At 40.3% G+C, this 20,279-nt stretch overlaps 1 protein-coding gene across 1 annotated transcript; it reads right to left on the bottom strand.

Moving 5' to 3' along the window:
- On the bottom strand, positions 1-19,125 carry LOC120318234 (vomeronasal type-2 receptor 1-like). Its single transcript, XM_039365666.1, has 6 exons — positions 18,893-19,125; positions 16,034-16,375; positions 14,934-15,085; positions 4,837-5,049; positions 247-373; positions 1-134 (listed from the first exon to the last, which is right to left on the bottom strand). The coding sequence occupies exons 2-6, from the start codon at positions 16,059-16,061 to the stop codon at positions 115-117; spliced, it is 540 nt and encodes a 179-aa protein (XP_039221600.1). The 5' UTR covers positions 16,062-16,375; positions 18,893-19,125; the 3' UTR covers positions 1-114.
- Positions 19,126-20,279: the final 1,154 nt, after the last annotated feature.

The raw sequence follows: 20,279 nt of genomic DNA, 5'->3' as shown, positions 1-20,279 counted from the left end.
CCAAACTGGCAAGAAAAGAGAATTTTCCTGTGATTCAAGTAATCTTGCACAATCCAGCGTGTTCTTCTATCTCTTCCTACTTCTTCCTTCAAGATCTTTTTCTTATTCCTCCCATTATGGAAGAAATTGGGCACCTTGAAAATTAAGAACCACAAAATTGTCAACCTTAGATGTGTCTCTTTTAAAATGCACATTGATCAAAATGTTGTGGATGAATCCAGTACCCTTTCCTCTGGTGAGACTCACCTTCCTGAGTGGAGATGGTCCCTTCTTGACAAGGAACACAATCATAGCAGCAAACTGGCTCTCCTTTCCGAGCCCGCTTGAAAAATCCGGGGCGACAATTTTCCACACATTTGGACTGAGGCAGAGACTAAGGAGAAAAAGAAGGAATGCCAAAAGAAGTATGTTTGAACTAACTATCAGTGAAAAATGGAGGTAGACATAAACATTAGTCAAGCAGTTGCTGGACTTCATTTAGGTAAATAAGAAAATTTTAATTAACTCTCAACATTGCAGGGAATACAACTACTGGCAGAGTCTTCATTTAGTTCCTTCCTTTTGCTTCTAGAATATCTCGTTGTAATACAGGACATTTCTACTTAATAAATTCTGGAGATAAGCAATTGAGAAAGGATTTAAGCATGAAGTGACAAATAGTGATTCCTCCACATGTTTGCATTAAAATGCATCCCTCCTTTCTTCATAAATCCGAGTATTTAAGGTATGATGCTTTAGTCATATTAAAGTTTAGAATGGAATTTATTCTGAAAGGCTTGTGAAAATTTTATCCTACTAAATTTATTAGAACAGAATAAAAATCTGGTGAAGAAAGAAACTTCTGATAGGTGGGATCTGGAAAAGTTTCTTCTGGACTATAGGTATCATTGCAAAGCCACCCCCATTTGAAAGTGATCCAGAACCACCACCCCATTAAAATATAAAAGAAAATTTCATTACAAATTAGGGCTGTTCAATAAACTTAGAGAGAGCTTGGGAAGGATTTCATGGATGAGGATCCTTAAGGGGAAAACAACTCAAGAAGCTTGGGAAATTTTGAAAAGTGAGATTATAAAAACCCAGTCTAGCACAATACCAACGAAGAAGAAAAATAACAGTTCTCAAAAGAAACCAGCATGACTTCTCTGATAAATGGAAAGACAAAAGTGATAAGTATAAAAAGTGAAAAGAGGGGCACATAAGTAAGGCAGAATATCAGCAAATAGCCCAAGCCTGCAAAGATGAAGTGAGGAAAGCTAAAGCTCAAAATGAACTAAGGCTTGCGACAAAAGTCAAAAATAACAAAAAAAAGCTTCTTTCAACATGTAAAAAAACAAAAAAAATGTTACGGAAATGATTGGTCCATTAGTGGAAGAAAGTGGCAAGAAGATGACAAACAACAGGGAGAAAGCAGAACTACTTAACTCATTTTTTGCATCCATCTTTACACAAAGGGAAAAAAAAAAGTCCAACCTATCAAAAACAGTACTGTAAAAAACAGATTAGAAACACAAGTTAAGATAGGGAAGAAAATGGTAAGTGAGCATCTGTCCACCCTAGACGAGTTCAAATTACCAGGAGCAGATGGATTACACCCCAAGGTTCTGAAGGAACTGGCAGATGTGATCTCAGAACCACTGAACTATACCTTTCAAAAAAGATCCTGGAGTACTGGGAAACTACCAGAGGACTGGAAAAGAGCTGATGGGAAAAATGCATCCAGGAAACTACAGACCTATCAGCCTGACCTCAGTAGCTGGGAAAATTCTAGAAAAGATAATGAAGCAACCAATCAGCAAACACCTAGAGGCAAACAAAGACATTATCAAAAGCCAACGTGGGTTTGTCAAAAATAGATCATGCCAGACAAATCTTATTGCATTCTTTGACCAGGTGACAAAATTAGTGGACCAGAGGAATTCTGTGGATATAATTTACTCGGACTTCAGTAAGGCATTTGATAAAGTACACCATAACCTACTACTTGATAAGATAGAAAAATGTGCGTTAGACAGCATCACCACCAAATGGATTTGGAGTTGGCTGTACTCAGTGTATGATCCTCAATGGAACTGCATCTACATGGAGGGAAGTATGTAGTGGGGTGCCCCAGGGCTCTGTTCTGGGCCCAGTGCTTTTCAACATTTCCATCAATTATTTGAAGGAGGGGATAGATGGGAAACTCATCAAATTTGCAGATGACACCAAGCTGGCAAGAATAGCCAACACTCCAGAAGATAAGCTTAAGATACAGAAGGATCTTGACAGACTTGAACATTGGGCACTATCTAACAAAATGAAATTCAGTGGTGAAAAAAGTAAGGTTCTGCAAGAACCGTTCATATAAGGAACGGTTGCGAGAATTGGGTATGTCTAGTTTAACGAAGAGAAGGACAAGGGGGGGACATGATAGCAGTATTCCAATATCTCAGGGGCTGCCATAAAGAAGAGGGAATTAAGTTATTTTCCAAAGCACCTGAAGGCAGGACAAGAAGCAACGGGTGGAAACTAATAAAGGAGAGAAGCAACCTAGAACTAAGGAGAAACTTCCTGACAGTGAGAACAATTAATCAGTGGAACAGCTTGCCTCCAGAAGCAGTAAATGCTCCAACACTTGAAGTTTTTAAGAATAGACTGGACAGCCATTTGTCCGAAATGGTGTAGGGTTTCCTGCCCGAGCAGGGGGTTGGACTAGATGACCTCCAAGGTCCCTTCCAACTTTACTATTATTATTATTATTATTATCATTCATCGCACAGTCAGCCAGATGTTCAGACTGGATTTGGCATTTTGTCTACCTATCGAGTCATTATTATTATTATTATTATTATTATTATTATAATAATAAAAACCAAATGTACAGGTGTAGAATAGGTAGTACCTTGCTCAATAGAAGTGACTGTGAGAGGGATCTCGGAGTCCTAGCGGACAATCACTTAAATATGAGCCAGCAGTGTGCTGCAGCTGCCAAAAAAGCCAACATAATGCTAGGCTGCATTAAGGGATAGAATCAAGATCACATGAAGTATTACTACCACTTTACAATGCCTTGGTAAGGCTATACTTGGAATACTGCATCCAGTTTTGATCACCTCGATGTAAAAAAGATGTTGAGACTTTAGAAAGAATACAGAGAAGAGCAACAAAGATGATTAGGAGACTGGAGGCTAAAACATATAAGGAACGATTGCTGGAATTGGGTATGTCTAGTTTAATGAAGAGAAGGACGAAGGGGGACATGATAGCAGTGTTCCTGTATCTCAGGGGCTGCCACAAAGAAGAGGGAGTCAAGCTATTCTCCAAAGCACCTGAAGGCAGGACAAGAAGCAACGGATGGTAACTAATCAAGGAGAGAAGCAACCTAGAACTAAGGAGAAACTTCCTGACAGTTAGAACAATTAACCAGTTGAACAACCTGCCTCCAGAAGCGGTGAATGATCCAATACTGGAAGCCATTTGTCTGAAATGGTATAGAGTTTCATGCCTGAGCAGAGGGTTGGAGTAGACAACCTCCAAGGTCCCTTCCAACTTTGTTGTTGTTGTTGTTGTTGTTGTTATTTTATGTGAACTGAAAGCCTTGGATCTTCTCCCTAGGAGCAGAAGACCTATTCTTCTGTCCCCATGGTATGGAAGACAAGTATGGAAAATTCTGCCCAGTATGATATGCTTAAGAATATAAACATGCCCAGCCATGGCAAGCTAAATTTGAATTCCGAAGCGTATTTCCCAATGGTATCAACAGGAAGTGTGTCCAGTCTTGATTAGAGTTATCCTTGCCTCTTTCGTCCCACTGGGAACTTGGACATTAGTCAAAAGACTTTCATTTTATTTTGCTAATTTTAGGCACGGAAGCAAGACTAGTTGATACCATGAGCACCAAAATCCCCAGCACTTGATGTTCCCTTTTTATAGAGTTTTATATAGATATCAGGTTGCACAGGAGACACAAAATGGTTATGATCAGTGTCCTAAAGAATCATCTTCCAGCATCCCATTTTGGACACAACTGAATCAATTTAAAACAGTGTTTCATATTATAGCATCTGAAGGACTTCTTGCCAATTGTATATATATAAGGAGATCAGCCTATTTTCCAAAGACCCTAAGGCAATGGTTCTCAACCTGTGGGTCGGGACCCCATTTGGGGCCGAACGACCATTTCACGGGGGTCGCCAAACAATGCAGTCTGCCATTTTTTCCCCTTTTCCTTAGCTATGCTACTCCCTTTTATTCTATTGGCTTTTGAAAGCCAATAGAATAGAGTCTCTTGAATAGAGTCTAATTCTATTGGCTTTCAAAAGCCAATAGGAATTGTCCAGGCTGTCTCTGCCCTGCTGAGCCCACCAAAAGTCCCATTCTGCAAACGGTGCTGCACCAGTTGAGTAGTCCTCGACTTACGACCAGTTGATTAGTCCCCGACTTACGACCGGTTGGGGGTCGCGGCATGAAAAAGTTTGAGAACCACTGCCCTAAGGCAAGACAAGAAACAACAGATAGAAACTAATCAAAGAGAGAAGCAACCTAGAACTAAGGAAATATATCCTGACAGTGAGAACAATCAACCAGTGTAGCAGCTTGCCTTCAGAAATTATGGGTGCTCCAATGCTGGAAGTTTTTAAGAAGAGATTGGAGAGCCACCTGTCTGAAATTCTGCTTGAGCAGGGGGTTGGACTAGAAGACCTCCAAGGTCCCTTTCAACTCTGATATTTATTCCACTCCACTTCATTCCATTCTACTCTCCACATTCAGTTCTCACTGAAGATCATTGTATTTGGTGAATAGCCACCCATCGTAAGGCTCTGAAAAATAAAGAAAAGACACCAATATTTCACCCACCTTGTTGAGCAACTTTAGCCGTGAAAGAGCATCTTGATTGATAGTAATTCTCTGTCTTTCAAAACTCCCCATTTGCTCTCTAATGGGATCCTCCCTGGAGAGAACTATCAAGCTTATGATGTTCAGATCTGCTGTTATATCCCCATTTTGGTCCAAGTACAGTTTCATGTGGGAAAGATTGTGAAACACATTCTTCTTCAGAAATGGATGGAACTAGAACAGAAATATCCAGGAATTTTAAAAGCAGAAAACTTGTTTTTTTTTTTAAAAAAACCCACATGGTCTTTTCACATTGGAATCTTTCTTCTACAGTTGTCTAATTTGCAAATGTCCTGAGTTGGCAAATAATTGATAAAATTGGTAAAACATGGGGAGCATTCTAGACTGGATCACAAATAAATTGAACAAGCGGCTTCTGGTTTGTTCTCGCAGCTCTGGCGGATGGGTGGGATGATCACTCCCTCTGCCGTCTGGATTTCTCCCACTGGGGGACCCTGAAAAGGGTCGAAAGTCACCCTGGAGGGGCAACAAGTGGGGAAGAGGACGTCCCGATTGATCGCTACATTAACAGAATTTTGCAATTCTGAAAGTACAAATTTCCTACCAATGTTTTTTTTTTTTCAGCCTGAATATTTAGACTAATCCTTTCTCTCACATTATACCATTGTGGGCTTCTCCCCTCTTATCCGATCCTTCCCTAGGCAGCATTGCTCCTCCCTGTCCGAAAAGTCATTCCCATTCCATTTCCTAAATAGATTACGGGAATGCTGATGATTTCAGTAAAACAATTTTTTGATGTGATTAGGAATCTAGTTAAGTGATGACTGGATGGTATGTGGATAAAAATTGTTTTACTCTTTTACTCTTTTATGTGGATAAAAATTGTTTTACTCTTGTACTCAATAATTTTCAGTGTTCCCCATAAAATGTGCTAGTTATAAATAGCATTTAGTTCTTGGTCATCTATTCTTCTATATTTTGTGTATTACAGAAAACTAGAGTTGACAAACCATGATTTTTGGATAAAATATTTATAACAATTCATAGACAAAACTATTTTGAGCTTATTTAAAAAGAAAAAAAAATTATGATTTCCTGATACAGATAAATGCATAAATAGAAAAATATCTGATTTTTAGCAACAATGTATGGCATGTCTTATAAGAAAAAAAGGACGGCAGCTTTAATACCAACATTTCATTCAGAGTTCATTTGTTCATTTTCTTATGTGTCTGTGTGGGTGTGTATGCTGGTCACTGATTATAATAAATTAGTAGTATGTTCATGATTGGATAATAAACATATGTCATTGGATGACAATGTATTAATAATGCACTGGAGAAAGGATGATGGAAATTATTAAGGTGACCAACTTTTTTATAATGAAAAGGAGGACACAAATAAATTGAAGAAAAAATATCGTAAATAAAAGAAACATTTTATTCATTGCAACAATAATACAGACAACTTGCATGTGCAAAGTTTGCCAGCCGGGTGTTTTGGCACGCTCAGCAGCAATTCCTATTGGCTTTCAAAAGCCAATAGTGGGAGTAGCACAGCTCATGCAAAGGTTGAAAAAAAACCATCAAAAAAAGGTGCCGGAACACCGTTCTGAGCGTTCTATGAGGGGAAAAAAAGCCCTGCAGGTTAGTCTTCAAACATCGAAAAGGAGGACATGAAGGAGGTCAGTTTTTGAGGGAGGACAGAACTTACAAAAGGAGGACTGTCCTCCCTAAAGGAGGACGGTTGGTCACCTTAAAATTATACTTGATAAGAATATTTGTGAAATGAGGAATGTCAAATTTACACAAGCCCAAAATTTACGGGAAAACTTTTATAAAATGTTTTACAGATGGCACCTTGATCCACAAAAAATGTCTCGTATGTATTCAAACTTGCAGCCTAAATGTTGGAGATGTGGTTGCTTGGACGCCACTTATTATCATATTTGGTGGCTATGCAAAAATATAAAAGCTTTTTGGATTAAGATATGGTGGAATATTCAAAGAATTTTCAAAAGAAGGATAAAATTTACTCCACAATTGTTTTTGCTGGGTATTGTTTCCGATTGTGACAGTAAAGAAACTATATTAATGTTAAATTTAATTACAGCGGCTAGGTTGTTAGTAGGGCAATGTTGGAAGAAGGAATCTTTGCCTACTTTGCAAGAATGGTTTTTTAAAGTTTCTTACTTAGCGGAAATGGCAAAGATTTCGGCTTTCTTGAAAGATCAATCGCAAGAGAAGTACCTTTTGGTATGGAAAAGATGGATAAATTTTATACAATACAAGTATGATATAAAAAATATTATTTAGCTTTCGAATAATTTATATTCAAAGTTTAAGATATTTTTAGATATTCTTTTTTTTCTATTTTTTTTCTTTTTCTTGTTTCTTTTCTTTTTCTCTTTCTGCTTTTTAAATATTGGTGTTAAAGTATTTTATAATTTGTTTAATTATTGTAACCAAATTTGTATATGGTTTATTTGTGTTTAAAATTTTTTCTTTTAAATTTTAATTAAGCCTGTATTCAGCTCTGGGAAGGCTGGGGGAGGGTTGGGGTGGGTTGGGAGGGTCTGGGCAAGGGAACTTTTTTGTAAAATTTTAAAAATTTTCAATAATAAAAAAAGAATATTTGTGAAAATAATCTCAAAATAGTCATTTGCAAACCAAATGTGAGTTGCGAGAGTTGATGCTCATGGAAAGAAGGCAAAAGCATCCATAAAAGGTTCAGGAGTGAATGCCCTGGTTTGGAGAGACACTAACTGAAGTACAAAGTCACTTTGCAGGCACCACACTTTGCACAAATATTGGATCAGTTATACAAAAAAGCAAGGAAGCCAAGGAAGAGAGCAAAGGAGCTGCTTTTAGCCTTGAGGAAAGGCAACAAGGAAAAGAGCCATACTGGTCAATGGGCAGTGGTGGGATTCAAATATGTGAATAACCGGTTCTCTGTATGGACGCCACTTCCGGAAGTCCATTCTGGGCCTGGGCAACAAAAAATTAGCTACCGGTTCTGCCAAAGTGGTATGAAACGGCTGAATCCCACCACTGCCTATGAGGTTGAAAACCAGAAGGAGTCTGGAATCACTTTTTCCAAATGATACAATTTCTTGGTTGGAGTAGGGAGGACACGACACTCTTCCAACAAGTGAAAAAAAATGTTCCATAGAACATTTTCTTATAACTCTGCTGTTATTCCACAATGTTGGACATGGAAAAATAAGCGCAATTACAAGACAGGAGATTCTGGCTGAATGAGGTGAAGAACATCCTAAAAGGAGGAAAAAATTTAGAACTGATCCAATGAGCCAGACAGGTTTAGTCTCCACTTCACTGATTAAAGGCCTGATTACAACATATGAAGAACGATTGCAGGAATTGGGTTTGACTAGTCTAGTTAAAAGAAGGACGAGGGGTGACATGATGGCAGTGTTCCAGTATTTGAGGGGCTGCCACAAAGAAGAGGAGGTCTACTTATTTTCCAAGGTATCAGAAGGCAAGACAAGAAGCAGCGGATGGAAACTAATCAAGGAGAGAAGCAACATGGAATGAAAGAGACGCTTCCTAATAGTGAGGACAATTAACCAGTGGAACAGCTTGTCTCCAGATGTTGTGGGTGCTTTAAACTGGAGGTTTTTAAGAAAAGACTGGACAGCCACTTGTCTGAAATGGTATAGGGCAGTGATGGTGAACCTTTTAGAGACCAAGTGCCCCAAAACTGGCCTTGCTCCATCCCCCTGCCCCGCCCCCGCTCTGCCCCCCTATCCCCTGCCCCGCCTGCCCACAGGACCTCTCATCGCATTCAGGGCCCACCGCAGATCACCCAGGCAGCCCAGCAGTGCTATGGGGGGCCACACCCTCTGCCCGTGCCCTGCAGCATCAACTGCATGATGGGGTGTGAGGGCAGAGTCTTGTCTGCCTGGCTGCCATGTCCTTGGCTGCGCTGCTTCGTGTGGGCCATGGTCGAGGGTGACTCTCCTTCAGGGGGGCTTCTGGAGAGGAGGGGGTTGCGGAGGGAGGCAAGGCTGGGGCAACGGCACGTGTGCCCACAGAGAGGGCTCCGAGTGCCGCCTCTGGCACCCATGCCATAGGTTCCCCACCACTGGTATAGGGTCTCCTGCTTGAGCAGGGGGCTGGACTAGAAGACCTCCAAGGTCCTTTCCAGCTCTGTTCAGATTCTGATTCTGTTTTAATGAAAAGGCCCAGAAGCCATCAATTGGAGAAGCTTTCACTGAGATTTCTGTAAAGACAAGGGGTTGCATTACATGGTCACGGGGTCTGCTTCAAATTTATGATCACAAAATTCTAAAATGCTAATCACCAATTCATAAAGATGGGAATTTATTTTAAAATGCTTATAAAATCAACACTGGTTTAATATCAAAGTATATATGTCTGTGGAACATTGTCCACAAGGGATTAGGTTGGCCAAACTTGTTGGCCTTTTGAAGCACAAGAAGGTTGAGGCGGTTTCCCTCCTCCTTTGTATTCCCTCTCCAAAGAAAGTACGTTTGATGGTTCATTGTTGGAACCCCATACCTGCCATGGCTGCAGCCTTTGAGCCCCCAGCCTGTCTTCTCCCTCTTTTCTTCTCCTCTTGGATACGGAGGAATAGGCAGCATTCAAGGTATGGGCCAGAGTGTTAATCAAGGTGTAAGCAACGCGGTTAGATCGGTTCCAGAACCTGCTTTTTTCCACTTTGGTTTTCAGTGGTGATTTCTGAGTACATCTTCTCCGGCCTTTGAGAGAAATGATGTCTTTTGAAAAAGAACAGCGAAAAGACTGATCTCCAAACTGTGGTTGCACAAAGAGATCTGGTTTGAAGGAACTGTTGTTTGTCCATTTTTTCCACTGAAAACCATAGGTCCAAACACTATGGACATATTTGAGGAATGTCTGCCTTTTTATTTGCCGCTCCCCAAAGCTTGCAATTATCCAGACTTTTTCTTCAATAGGTTCAGGCAAACCTTGAAGTGTTGAATGGAAAAGAAGAAGTCTGTCCTGAAGGGAAAAATATTCTGTAAAATGAACAAAGACATTAACTTGTCTCCACTGAGAGACTGCATCCCTGAAGGGTGCTGTTTTTCCAGCGGTTGAGAATTGTCGTGATATAACAACACAAATTCCATTCCTGACAAGCATGGGAGTAAAAGTCCTCATGAAATTCTCTCCCTTCTCCGTATCTAAAGTGAAGAGACCAATCAAGGTCCATCTGAAATGGAGGAGCAGTTGGACAGTTCCTCTATAGAGAATCCCTAATTTGGGGAGCATCTGATAGAAAAAAGGGAATTTACTTTTATCACTCAGAGCTTCTGAAGCAATGAAATGGATCTGAAAAAAGCAGTGAAAAATACGGTATTAGGATCACTTATTAGCTTTCAATAAATCTAAATTTTGTCATGAGTATATTATACTATTGTATTGTCGATTAGCCAGTAGACCATATCAAGATACAGAATATTAAACACAGAACATTAGCAAGACCAGAAAAATAAGAAACATATTAAGTAAGAATCAGAATAAAGAGTGCAAATCATATTTCTGTATCACTCCTACTTTTTTCTGCAACCACACCCACATTTGCAGATGTCAGCTGAACTTTTTTCTTCAAATAAAGAGCCATATTATATGGAAGTTTTAAATTCTATCCACAGAGGAAATATATTGTTTTAATAGAAGGATTGCAATAGGTCATTCATTTAATGTGCAGTCTAAGGTACTGATCTGTCTCTTTCTTCCACTATTGACATTGAAATAATAGATGTGCTAAGTCTTTTGTCTCTAGATTTCCAAAAATACAAATCATTAGCAGGGACTTGGTTAAATCTGATATGAACATGTGTTTATATGTTGTATATGTTATTGCATAAAACATATGAAACATATGAAGAATATATGAAGAATGGTTGCAGGAATTGGGTATGTCTAGTCAAGTGAAAAGAAGGAGTAGGGATGACATGATAGCAGTCTTCCAATATTGGAGGAGTTGCCACAAAGGAGGGGTGGATGAACCTATTCTCCAAAGCACCAGAAGGAAGACAAGAAGCAATGGATGGAAACTGATCAAGGAGAGAAGCAGCCTAGAGCTAACGAGAAACTTCCTAACAGTGAGAACGATTAACCAATGGGATAGATTTTCCTTCAGAGGTTGTGGGTGCTCCATCACTGGATGCTTTTTAAAAGAGACTGGACAGCCACTTGTCTGGAATGGTATAGGGGCTCCTGCTCCAGCAGGGGGTCCATATTTAACTGTTGAGTCAGAGTACTTATGTGAATACCATCCTAAGATAGGCAGCCATTTTTGTATTTACATATTTCACAATTTGGAAGAGGCATTATTAGACGCTCATCCACTTCAGTTTGCCAGACTTACTGACAATGACTATATCTTCCTCTCTTTGGTATCCCAGGTTCTTTCTACAGCCATCTTTTTAGCTTGTACTCCAGTTGTACAAGAGTGAGAGAGAGAGATCACATCTCTTAATATAATTTGTAACTTTCCCAGTCCAAGAGATCTTTAATCGAAATGTCCGTTCTAGCAGGCAGAATTTTGGGAGTCAGTCAATTTCCATAGCTTAAATTTTATACCAGTAATTATGTGCCCGGATTTTAGACAAGGAAAAAAAAAACCCTCTCCCAATTCAATTCTCAGCAGAAGCTGAAGGCCTTTTATTTACCTCCAAGCTACTTGTCAGATGGGATGATTGGGTTATTTCTAGTAATGATATATTTCAGGTCCAAAACTTCAGCTCTACATAAGAACATGGGGTAACCTTGACATCACACACTTTAATAAATGAGGGTGAAGAAGATGGATAGCTATGATTTGTTTTAAAATTATGTGCCCGGATTTTAGACAAAGAAGTAATTGTGAAATCCCAATTCAGCTCTCAGAGCACCAGCTGAGGTACTTTTATTCACCCCCAAGATATTTCTCAAACGATGCGATTGGCTGTATTCTAGTAGTGATACCCCAAACTTCAGATCGATATAAGAGCACGGGCAAATCTCAGCTTTATATAATTTATTAAATGCAGTTAAGTAAGATAAACAATTATGATTTTTTTAAAAAAAAATCTAATCTGAACATTTCCGTGTGCCTTTGCCCGAAGTGAGCTCCTGTGATGGTGAGGGAGTCAAGTTCCTGTCTCAGAGAAAAAGACCTCTAGATAAAGAATGGGGTTACTTACTTGAACAGGCATTTATGACTATGCTGTCATTTCCAAAGACCATAACTTTTGAGTCTGATTTGTTAATATGCATTAATAAGATATATTGGGTCCGCAAACCACTGTTTCCCCTGACTGACATATTGTGTAATTAGTTGGTTTGTGACAAAACCATTGTCAATAATAGCAATAGCACTTAGGCTTATATAACACTTCACAATGCTTTTTACAGCACTCTCTAAGCCAGCGGTTCTCAACCTGTGGGTCACGACCCCTTTGGGGGTCGAACGACCTTTTCACAGGGGTCGCCTAAGACCATCGGCAATATTTCCGATGGTCTTAGGAACCGAGATACCGCTCCTCTATCCGTCTTCGCACAGCTTTGAGCTGGGGGCCATTGTAGCGCCGGATTCACTTCCGTCGAGCATCTCCTAAGGGAGACTGCACTGCTTCGCGGCCCTTTCCATGGAGGAGGCTGAACTAAGCTCTGCCAGTGCTGTCGCCCTCTTCTCTCTCTCTCTCTCTCTCTCCCTCTCCCCACCTGGGTGCTTCTCCAACCAGGCTGGGCAGAGCCGGCGGAGTGGCCTTCCTGCCCCCTCTCCCTGGCCAGCTGGAGCCGGGCAGGCCGGTGACCTTTGGAAGTGAGGCGAGGACAGGTGAGGCGACTGAGCCCCAGGAGCGGTAGGTGAGTGGGCGGCGTCAGTGTGCGCTTGGAGACCACTTAGGGTTGGGGGTCACCACAACATGAGGAACTGTATTAAAGGGTCACGGCATTAGGAAGGTTGAGAACCACTGCTCTAAGCAGTTTACAGAGTCAGCCTATTGCCCCCAACAATTTGGATCCTCATTTTACTGACCCTGGAAGGATGGAAGGCTGAGTCAACCATGAAAGGGTCAGGATTGAACTGGCAATGAGCTGTGAATTTGCCTGGGTTATCTGTACCTAAAGCCCTCTTATTCTTTGTCTTTTTTTCAAAGGTACACTCTTTATCTGCCCATTCTGAATTCTACTCAAGAGGAACAAGATATTGTTTTAGCCATGGTATCTATTAGACTAATCAGGCTGTAATTATAATATATTTCTCATTAAATTTACATATATATGAATTACTATGGCCATCTTCCATTCAAGTGGGATATGGCAGCTATTATTTATTTGTGCAAAAGAACCAGTTAATAGAGGGTCCCACAGATTGGGATATTTCTTGAAATGTTCAACCAGTAAAACCTTTCCAGTAGCTTTATTGCTCTTCAAGTCCTTTATGATGAATTTGATCATGAACCATTAGAACAATTAACCAGTGGAACAACCGGCCTCCAGAAGCGGTGAATGCTCCAACATGTTTTTAAGAAGAGACTAGACAGCCATTTGTCCAAAATGGTATAGGGTTTCCTGCCTGAGCAAGATGACCTCCAAGGTCCTTCCAACTTTATTATTATTATTATTACTATTATTATTATTACCATTAGCAATAGCAATAGCACTTAGATGTATATAGAATAAAATAGTTTATTGGCCAAATGTGATTGGACACACAGGGAATTTGTCTCTATATACAAACAACAAGATAATACAATCAGTGTACATACAAACAAACAAACAACATGTGCATACAAACAACATGTGCATACAAACAAGTGTACATACAAACAAAAAGGTAATACAATCATAAGATGCCAAAAGGAGAAGGTAGTAGAAAAGATGAGAAGGATAATAATACTATAGCCATACTACATGGGTAAATATCCATAGATATAAGACATAACTGTGGTAATTAGGTATTCAAGCAGAGTGATGGCACAAAGGAAAAAAAGCTGTCTTTGTGTCTCGTTGTTTTGGCAGGGGAGGAGTTGAAACAATTTATGTCCATGATGTGAGGGGTCTGTATTTATTTTCTCAGCCTTTTTTCTGGCTCATGCAGTATATAGATCCTCAGTGGAAGTCAGGCTGGTTGCAATTGTTTTTTCTGCAGTCCTAACTATCTGCTGAAGTCTGTACCTGTCCTGTTTAGTTGCTGTACCATACCAGACAGTTATAGAAGTGTAAATGACAGACTCAACAATTCCTTTATAGAATTGTATCAGCAGCTCCTTGGGCAGTCTGAGCTTTCTGAGTTGATGCAGGAAGAACATTCTTTGTTGTGTCTTTGTAATGATGGTCGTAATATTAGGCATCCATTTCAAATTCTGGGAGATTATACAACCCAGAAGCTTGAAAGCCTCTCCTGTTAATACTGTGTTAGCTAATATTGTAAGAAGTGATAGAATATCCACTTTCATCTTCACAGGTTTAAATATGTTCATCTCCAGATTGTTCCAGCTTCACCACAGGATATATACTTCCCCAAAATGCTTTACAGCACTCTATGGGCAGTTTACAATGTCAGCATATTGCCCTCAACAATCTGTGTCCTTCATTTTACCAACCTCGAAAGGATGAAAGTCTGAATCAATTTTGAGCCCTGTCAGGATCAAACTCCAGATTGTGGGCAGAGTTTGTCTTACATATCTTATATATTATATGTCTTATAAACTTTAGATAAGACAAGCCGTTGGAATTCTTTTCATGAATCTGGGATTTGTACATCATTGAAAGTATCATTACTTTGACTAAGATGATAAAAAAATAAGTGCTTTCCATCAGTGTTTCTTGTGGTACAGAAGACCCTTTGATTGGACACAGAGTCTCTCCTTACCTTCACAAAGGTGCAGCAGAAGCCCCCAAAGCAATGGGGATGGTGTAATAAGATGTCATGGTTGCTTTGATGCTTTCTCCCTCCCCATTGTCAATCCCAACACTAGATAACATTCCTAGAGTTTTCATGGAAAAAAGCAGCTCTTGAATTCCATAGATATAGTTGGATGTATTGCTTACCCATCCTAACAATTCACTCACTTGACTAGAAAGAGAAGCACACATACAAACCTGTGGAATTTTGTATGGGGCTAGTAATGTTGACATCTGGATGGAGTTGTCTCTGTCATCTCCATCAAAAAAAGCCAAAAGATTGTCTTTCTTTCCACAGCTGTAGTTGGGAACATTGGCTTCTCCAGTCGAGAGCATGTCCAGCAAGGCATCTGAAGTGACAAAGGTGTTCAGATAGTTGTCATGGAGATTGTAGCCAAGTGTGAGATTGCGCAGGAGCTGAGAATTTTTATTGACCACTTGAATAGCAAAAATAAAGCGTAGGATTTTAGACTGATCGGAAGATATTGTACTGTAAAAAAAATGTTCATTTTACAATCACTATCACCACCATCATCAATGGCAAATTATATTTTACATATTTGTTATATTTTTGCTTGACTAATAAAAATAAAGCAAAAATAAAATAAAGCATAGCACTTTTGAATAAACCTTTGTAAAAATGATCATGTTATTACCATCATCAACAGAAGCAACAACATTCTTTTTTTCCCCAATCTAATCCACTTTGTCTCTTGAAGCCTACAGAGTCTTAAGCCAATACTCACCCATCTCCATTTAATTTTCATGAATGTTGGGAAGATGGAATTGACACAGTCCTCCATCTGGGTTAACAATCACAAATACAAATTCTTTGTGGCAGTACTAATTTTCATCTGCCCAGTAACCAGGGTTCAAAATAATTGAATAATTAAAGTAGAACCACTAAAAAAAGAAGAGGATGTTTCCAAAATGACTCAAAACCAATTCTCAAAATAGGTTATGCTGTATTTCTACAAGGATCAGGAGGTAAATATGAACAAGTTGTTATATTTGAAATGGGCTGGGCAGAATAACATTCAAATAATCACTAATTTAAATAAAACTCAGTATTCAAGGCATGAATTCAAGATTGAACGGGTAGAAGAAAATAATATGGACCTCTTTCAGATTTTTTTTTCCTGTCTCATCTTTGGATTTGAATCTCTTCCTCAAAATAAGACAAAGAAAGCATGGAAATCAAAATGATTCAGGAAAGCCTAAGGACAGGTGGAGAACAAAATGAGGGTGTTAGAATTATGAACAGTGCGTATGCAACTCCATTATCTTGAATGACTTACGAGTGAGACTGACTAGAAGGAGCTTCATTGAAAGGGAACATTATATTTGATATTTTTGTTGCAGTGGTGATAATACTAGTAAGATGGTCCCCTGGTCTATAATAGCTGCATGGTTTTTTTTCATCCTGGTACTCCAAAGTCAGGGGACATTTCATTCGATGATTGCTAGAGACTGGCAGAGACAACAGTAGCATTAGAAGCAGAGGCAGGAGGTCCATAATTCATGGGGATGAATCAATCCATGTCCCGTTTCTAAACAAGGAAGAAGAGTTGAAGAATTAGGAGCCCTCTCATAAGTGCCAGTGGCTTTCCTGATTCAGACAGAGACAAAGCAAACTTCACCTGGAAAGGAGAGAAGGGTACATTTAACAGCACAGTCCGTGCCAGTCCTAAAATTCATACAACACAGAGTGTAACCTGAAGCCTTTATCCTTTTCTGATGCAAGATCCCCTCCATGTTGCTTCAGTTTGATGTTTACCTCAAAGGCAGTCACTGGAGATGGAGAAGAAGACATCTCAAAGAGCAGGATGGTGATAATTACAGTGGCAAACAACTTTTCCTCTGGGGATCCTGAACTTCTTCTGGAGTACAGCACGTTAGTGAAAAATTACACATACACCCTTGAGGGCAGTGTTACATAGTGGTTATGGTCTGTCCTGTTAGGACATATCCAGAAAATGATGCTGCAGGAAGACACAGTATTTCAACATCTATGTTGTTGACCTCTGCTCTTCCTTCAACGTGGTATCTTTTCTCCAGAGACTGCTGGGTAAGGTCATCCAGAGCGATGGAGTTTGGTGCCACTCTAGGTTGAGGACACTGAATGGTTTTGAATGGTATCATTGAGTAAATATGGAGAAAAATATAGGGCAAATATTTTTTCCCTTGATACTAATTCATTGCCCCACCACCAAAAACCAGTTTGAAGGGACATGGTTTCCCTTCTTCTGGTTGTGTTTGGATGCACTTTATAATGGTGGGGCTCTTTGACCTTCACATCTCTGAGGCTGTGTGTGATTCCCCCTCCCATGACTGCCAAGAGCTTGAAAGGGGTGATTGGGTATGCCTGTGTTCCTGGTGTATCTGGGTCAGTTGTCAGAAAAATTATGTTTCTTGTTGCAAAGAAGGTACAGTGAAATTAGTGGATCAGAGGAATGCTGTGGACATAATTTACTTGGACTTCAGTAAGGCATTTGATAAAGTAGATCACAACCTACTACTTGACAAGATAGAAAAATGTGGGGTAGAAAGCATCACCACCAGATGGATCTGTAGCTGGCTGACCGACTGTACTCAGCAAGTGGTCCTCAATGGAACTGCATCTACATGGAGCGAAGTGTGTAGTGGGTGCCCCAGGGCTCCGTTCTGGGCCCAGTGCTCTTCAACATCTTCATCAACGATTTGGATGAGGGGATAGATGGGGAACTCATCAAATTTGCAGACGACACCAAGCTGGCAGGAATAGCCAACACTCCAGAAGACAGGCTTAAGATACAGAAGGAACTGGACAGAGTTGGACTTTGGGCACTATCTAACAAAATGAAATTCAATGGTGAAAAAAGCAAGGTTCTACATTTAGGCAAGAAAAACCAAATGCACAGGTATAGTATAGGGGGTACCTTGCTCAATAGTAGTAACTGTGAGAGGGACCTCGGAGTCCTAGTGGACAATCACCTAAATTTGAGCCAGCATTGTGCTGCAGCTGCCAAAAAGGCCAACACAGTACTTGGCTGCATTAACAGAGGGATAGAATCAAGATCACATGAAGTGTTAATACCACTTTACAATGCCTTGGTAAGGCCACACTTGGAATACTGCATCCAGGTTTGGTCACCATGATGTAAAAAAGATGTTGAGACTCTAGAAAGAGTACAGAGAAGAGCAACAAAGATGATTAGGGGACTGATGCATCCAGTTTCCTGCCTGAGCAGGGGGTTGGACTGGATGACCTCCAAGGTCCCTTCCAACTTTATTATTATTATTATTATTATTATTATTATTATTATTATTATTATTATTATTATTATTATTATTATTATTATATTTGTAGCAGAGCTGGGGAGAGATTGGGGCCAGCTGAGAGGCTTTGTTGGAGCCCTGCCGATGAGGCAGGGAAGTGAGAAGCTCCGGCAGCCGCTGTTCGTCTGGTGGTGGGCGTGTCCCTTGGGAGGGATCAAAAAGGAGGAAGTTGACTGAGGGGAGGAAAAAGAAATGGAAGGTGGCGATTCTTGGAGGTTGGGTGAAGAAAGAGGGATGAAGAGAGAGAGAGAGAGAGAGAGAGAGAGAGAGAGAGAGAGAGAGAGAGGGAGAGAGAGGGAGAGAGAGAGAGAGAGTAGCTTGCTGGAGTTCTTTCCGTTAAAAACAAGCCGGGAGCCGGGAGGGGGCGGGGCCAGCTGCCAGGAAGAACGGGTGTGTTGGATGATTCTCTGAAGCATCTAACCCCGTTCCCGACTGTTTGACAGATCCTTTGGGGTCCCTAGTTCCCTGGAGGGGGACTGGGAACAACAAGGCGCCCTGGGGAGTGGATTCAGGCGGCAGCCAGGAGCCACGAACCCAGGAGAAGCTTTGACAAGTCAAGCGGAGAAGGGGAAACGGCCGACAATGGCGACAGTGAAGAAATGACAGCAGTCAGCTGGCCGAAGCTTAGCGGTGGAAAAGCTGGACGGTGACATGACAGTTCCAGTCAAATTCATCTGAGCAGAGATTCTGACTACAAGGGATCCGGTGTGAGATCGTACTGGAGGATTTCGCTTGAAACTTACTGACTTTAGTAGCCTACAAGAGGGGAGGAGGGATTTCCCTCGCTCCTGGAAAAGCGGCGAAAAGGAAGGTTTGGCTAAAAAGGCTTGCCTGCTTACCTGCTACGTTGGCTGGATTTGTGGAGAAGAGAAAAGGGGCGTCCTCCTTCTTCCCCTACTCCAGAGACTGAAATTTAGCCCTGGAAGGCTAGCTACTCTAAGGCACAAGGGAGATCGCTTGGAAGAAAAAAAACGGAGGTAGACATTTTGGAATGAATAGACAAATTTAATACCAGAGACAATATTAATACCAGAGACAATATTAGAGTGACACCTGCTGGTTAAATCGAGAATTGCTGTAAGAGTGGGAAGGGAAAAACTACTAGAGAAAGAGACTGTGTAGCAAATTTGCCCTTGCCTTGTAATGTTAAGAACTTCTTGATTCTTAGTAACAACTTTGATACTCTGGAAAACATTTTAACAATTGTAAATAAGTGGGGAGGTTGGTTTGGAAAATTGAAAAAAATGTCTAGTACTCCAAATCTTACAAGGGCTGGAATAGGGAGAAAGCAGACATTTCAAACTACATTGCTGGAACCAGGTTCTGTTAGGCAAAGATCACTAGAAGAAATGGCTCAAAAAGATAGGGCAAACCCACTTAAAGACTTGCAACAAATGCTGCAATCAATGCAAGAGTTAATGTGTAAAAACCATGAAGATCTGAAAAAAGAAATAGGTGAAATAAGGAATGATACAGGTGAACTTAAAGATAAAATTAAATCTATGGATGGGAAATTTGAATCCTTCCACCACCAACTTATGAAAAATGAACAAAAACTAGTAGAAATGGAGGAAAGGATGGATAAAGAAGAGCAGAGAGTGGATGAAATGAATGAAAGGCTAATTCAAGCCAATAAAGAATTAGAAACCACAGTTATTTCTTTGGAACTTGAGAAGGCTGCTCATTATCTACGGTTTCAAAATGTAGGAGAGATGAAAGGTGAAGACCTCCCAGTAATAATGTCAGATATTCTAGCAGGAGCGTTGGGGTCTACAAGAGAGGAGATGGCCAATGAGATAGATGAAACCTATAGAATACACACAAATTACGCAAGACGACACAATCTTCCCAGAGAAGTGCACATTAGGTTTATTAAGAAATCAGTTAGGGATGAAATTCTTTTCAGATTCAGAGATGATACACTGGAATATCGAGGTAAACAGCTGATTGTACTTAAACAAGTGCCCAAAAGAGTGAGAGACCTGCGAAGGCCTTACCAATACATAACTTCCAAACTGATAAGGAAAAATATTAATTTTAGATGGCTAACTCCGGAAGGAATTCTGGTAACATGGCAGGAGAAAAAGTTTCGCCTAGACTCAATAGAAAAAGCAGAGGAATTCTACAGGGAAAACTTTGGTAGTAAGGAAGATTTAGTCGAAAGAGAAACAAGAGAGGAAGGAGAGACACTGGTGCAAGCCATTGAAGCTAGAGGTAAAAGAGTTG

This window comes from Crotalus tigris, unplaced genomic scaffold, assembly GCF_016545835.1.
Source record: "Crotalus tigris isolate CLP2741 ecotype Arizona unplaced genomic scaffold, ASM1654583v1 scf7180000020145.1122116, whole genome shotgun sequence".
In the NCBI taxonomy this organism is placed as follows: Eukaryota; Metazoa; Chordata; class Lepidosauria; order Squamata; family Viperidae; genus Crotalus; species Crotalus tigris.
Note: the sequence above shows the minus strand (reverse complement) of the source record. Positions and strands in the feature narration are given on the sequence as shown.